Source organism: Scyliorhinus canicula, chromosome 2 (assembly GCF_902713615.1).
Source record: "Scyliorhinus canicula chromosome 2, sScyCan1.1, whole genome shotgun sequence".
Taxonomy (NCBI): Eukaryota; Metazoa; Chordata; class Chondrichthyes; order Carcharhiniformes; family Scyliorhinidae; genus Scyliorhinus; species Scyliorhinus canicula.
The window spans coordinates 266949119-266953877 of NC_052147.1; the positions used below are offsets into that span (position 1 = coordinate 266949119).

The following is a 4759-nucleotide window of genomic DNA, read 5'->3' on the forward strand; positions in this document are numbered from 1 at the left end:
AATTAGCTTAGGCTAATCTAACACTATTTCACCTTTATTACTTACCTTACTTTTCTAAATATAACATTTATTTTTGAGTAGGGGCAATTAAAATATTGTATCCTTATGAACACTTCATTGAAAAAATTCTTGTCTAGATCGCTATCACGAATGTTATCACGTTGACAATTCACGTTAGCATTGTGATTGCCTTTTCAACGGCTCCCCTTTTTTGTTAGGACACGTCATCTATTGTTTCTGGCATAAATGTTAATAGTGTTTTAAATTATTTATAATTATTTTATATTAAATATATTTAGAATAAAACATCCTTAATTTGAAAGTTTTTTTCGTTTACGGCTAGCCTACATGATACTTTAATAACCTTTTAATTTTTATTTTAACTATTATTTTGTATTGAATTACACTATAATATTAATATTATTATTTTTTTTAAACCCCTTCTCATATAGTAGAACCAACATTTTTAAGCAATGTGGACTAAAGTCGCTTCTGGGGCCCCTCCGGGATTAGGGCCCCTGAAGCTTAAGCTTCATTAGTTTCATAGTAAATCCTCCCCTGCCTCAATGATCTATCCAGGTCCTCTGCTCCTGCATCCCTTTAAGAATTTTACCTCTTATTGTCTCTCCATATTCTTCCCACTAAAATGCATCGCTGTACATTTCTCTGCATTGAACTTCACCTGCCTATGTCCTTTTGAAGTTCTACATTGTCCTCTTCACAGTTTATAAAACTTCCAAGTTTGGTATCATCCGCATTCTATATGCCCAACATCCTCCCTCTCCTTGCCCCTTAGATCATGCTTATCCCAGTCTATTTTAGGATGCATCCCCCCCACCTTGCTACTATTTTGTGTCTTCTGATCTTTCTGAAACCTGCCTGTAAATTGCTTCAATCATCTCCTTCCCATTATTTGGTGTTCTGTGGTCTATACCCAACCACGTAACGCCTCCTGTTTTGACATGACTGTTTGTTTTGCGATCTTAGTTTTAAAAGTGCTTAATCCCGACAACCTGGAAATTTATGAGATCAAGGAACTTGTTGTATTTTATATGACACTAGATAGGCACAAATTATCAGTCACTATTTTCAAGCTGTTAAGGTGTGTTCTTGACAGTAAAATTTGCAGATGTTCAATATAACTTGTGTCAATATGCAATGCGTTAATGATTTTAGATCTAACACGAGTCAAGTATAAAATGTAGCAAACCTTGTGCCCAGTATTTCATATCTTTTCCATTAAGTACCTAACAAAAGGGTTGCCTTCAGTAAGTTGTGGCTTCTTTTAACGTTGGCGTCAGAACTAACCATTGAGCTTCTTAACCAAAAGTATTTTTGTCTTTTTCAGAGTTTGAAGCATGTTTTCCCACAGGACATTGAGTTTTCTGGTCCTTGCAGTCTTTATGGTTGAGGAGTTATCTGCGCTCACTACAGACATTTTCAGCCTCATCGACAGAATTGACAACAGAGGAGTGCTGACCAAAGGACAACAGAATAGGATTTTGAATTTAACTCCAGACCAAAATGGAAAAGGTTAGTGATTACAAAAGACTTTGATTATAATGCAGGTGCTTTTACATCTTAACGGATCATCTGCCTTATCAGATAGCTGCGGTTGAACTCAGATCTCTTGTGTCATTTCCAGCCATTGTTGTGGAAACTCAGGAATGCAAAGCAATGAGTCAGATCCCGATTTCAAAGCAAGTAATGCAATGCTGTCTCACAGAACCTGGGCACTGCATGGAGTGGAATCTAATTCCAGCTAAAAATGCTGACAATTAGAATTAGACCATAAGACCATAAGATATAGGAGCACAATTAGGCCATTCAGCCCATCGAGGCTGCTCCGCCATTCAATCATGGCTGATATTTTTCTCATCCCCATTCTCCTGCCTTCACTCCATAACCCCTGATCCCCTTATTAATCAAGAACCTATCTATTTCTGTCTTAAAGACACTAAGTGATTTGACCTCCACAGCCTTCTGCGGCAAAGGGTTCCACAGATTCACCACCCTCTGGATGAAGAAATTCCTCCTCATCTCTGCTTTAAAAGATTGTCCCTTTGGTCTGAGATGGTGTCCTCTGCTTCTAGTTTTTCCTAAAAGTGGAAACATCCTCTCCATGTCCACTCTATCCAGGCCTTGCAGTATCCTGTAAGTTTCAATAAGATCCCCCTCATCCTTCTAAACTCCAACGAGTACAGACCCAGAGTCCTCAACTGCTCCTCATACAACAAGCTCTTCATTCCAGGGGTCATTCTTGTGAATCTCCTCTGGACCCTTTCTATTACCATGGTTTATTTTACTGAAGAGCTGGATGAAGTGATATATAGGGCATGTTACTGGAGTTGTTAATGATACATAATGACCAATTTAGCAGAATAGTTTTGACACTAATAAAGAATCATACAAGAGACAGTGCACTTGTTATGTGGACATTTCAGGAATGGAGTTGATTTTTGTTTTCCTCCTGTGTGTTATATTCCCACACAATTGAACCCTGACCCATATTTCAGTGTTGCACCTGAACTCAGGGATAAGATGTGAGAGAATATTTCCTCAGCTCATTCACAACAGTCTCTCCTTGAAAAGTTGGCTTGTTTATTTAATACATTGCCATTATCTATGCACCTCTTTCTGGTCATTGGGAAAAGCGATCAGAAAATACACTGCCATTAATGAAACAGTCTTTCAGAAGTGTAAAATATAACCACTACCCAGTCTTGTCAACGTGTTGCATTTTAATGCCAAACATTTGGTGCCTCAAGATTGACGTGGAAGTGCACCATGCAAGAGCAATTCTGGATGGTTTTGTAATGTGATAAGGTGATCATAATATAACAATTTGTAAAGAGACATTACTTTCTATTGTCATCACTGTTCTTTCAGTGCGACTGCACAAAGACTGCAAGGCAATTAACCGGTTTGAAGCTGCATCCAGTGGTATCTACATCATCCAACCCAGCGGAAGTGTTCCATTTGTGGTCTACTGTGACATGGATACGAAAGGGGGTGGATGGGTGGTGCTGCAACGTGTCTCTAAGAACAGTGCCACTCCCTTCGCAAGACATTGGAATGCATACAAGTATACTTTTGGCAATATGGAACATGACCACTGGCTGGGGAATGAATACGCTCATCGTATCACAAAGAAAGGCCATTATGAAGTGAAATTTGTCGTTGAGAGCAGTTTGGGGAAAGTAGAGGTTGATTATGCCAGCTTTAATGTGGAAAATGTAACCAACAAGTACAAATTGAGGCTGGGCTCTCCCATTGGTAATTCTGAGTCTTATGATTATTTGACTAATTTTGATAAAACTGGCAGTAGTGATAATATGATGTTTTCTGCCAGAGATGAGGATAATGACAGAGATGCTAGGAACTGTGCAGATGTAATTGGGGGGGGATGGTGGTTCAATCAATGTTCAAATGTATATTTCAACGATCATCAAATTCACTGGCAAGGTATTTGTGATGACTGCCTATCTGCCACCATTTTAATCAGACCTTCCTTTGAAAATTGCAAGTAATCTAGCTGTCAAACAGGTAGCATGTTGCTGAATAGTAAAATACACGTGCTCTTCATTTTTTGGCAACTGTAACAAACCTGTATTGCTTGACAAAGTTTAGTGGCGTAGTAATAAATTTATCAAAATACTAACCATTCTTTGCTTCTTTTTTGAATGACTGAAATAATTGATGGAAATATTTCTTGGCTGCATGTTTGAAACAATTTTCTTAAACACGAACTGCTTTGAACAACATGGATTTTTGTTTTTAGAATTGTTAGAATATGGGTACATTATTCTCCTTACATGGGAACCAGAAACTGGCCATTCAGCCCAATCAGTCGATGCTGGCATTTATCCTCCACTCGAGCCACATCTCTTCTTTTCTCATCGAAATCTACCATCCTCACCATCTGTTCCCTTCTGCCCCAAAAAACTCTCAATGTAAAAATCTGGAACTCTGAAATAAAAACTGAAAATCAACAGGTCTGGCTGCATCTGTGGAGAGAGAAACAGACTTGATGTTTCAGGTCAAGGACCCTTCATCGGAACATTCTGATAAAAGATTATGTATGGCCTGAAACGTTAACCTCCAACATTTTCCTGTTTTTAATGCTTGTCACCCAGTTTCCACTTAAATGTGTTTATACTATTTGGTTCAACCACTTCCTTCAGCATCGAGCGCCTCTGTCTTACCACTCATTGTTGGGATTCCCAATTGGATTGTTTGGTTATCCTACATTGATGATCTCTACTTATGCTCTTTCCCACAGAATGAATCATTCTCTCGGCACCCACTCTGTACATAACTTTCATAAGACCATAAGACTGTCAGATATAGGAGCAGAATTAAGCCATTTGGCCCATCATGCGTGGGTTTCCTTTGGGTGCTTCGGTTTCCTCCCACAGTCCAAAGATGTGCGGGTTAGGTGGATCGGCCATGCTAAGTGTCCCTTAGTGTCCAGAAAAAGTTAGATGGAGTTACTGGGTTATGGGGCTAGGGAGGAGGTGTGGGCTTGGGTACGGTGCTCTTTCCAAGGGCCGGTGCAAACTCGATGGGCCGAATTGCCTCCTTCTGCACTGTAAATTCTATGATTTTATGAATCTATGATCATATCTGCTCCGCCATTCAATCATGGCTGCTATTTTCTTCATCCCCATTCCCCTGTCTTCTCCCCATAACCCCATATTCCCTTATTAATCAAGAATCTTAATATTTTAGTATCATAATTTTAAAGATCTCGATTAGG

General features: G+C 39.1%; 1 protein-coding gene across 1 annotated transcript; it reads left to right on the top strand.

The window, feature by feature from the left end:
* The first annotated feature begins 1221 nt into the window (after nucleotides 1-1221).
* On the top strand, nucleotides 1222-3661 carry LOC119962134 (fibrinogen-like protein 1-like protein). Its single transcript, XM_038790053.1, has 3 exons — nucleotides 1222-1268; nucleotides 1349-1533; nucleotides 2890-3661. The coding sequence occupies exons 2-3, from the start codon at nucleotides 1359-1361 to the stop codon at nucleotides 3528-3530; spliced, it is 816 nt and encodes a 271-aa protein (XP_038645981.1). The 5' UTR covers nucleotides 1222-1268; nucleotides 1349-1358; the 3' UTR covers nucleotides 3531-3661.
* The last annotated feature ends 1098 nt before the right edge of the window (nucleotides 3662-4759 follow it).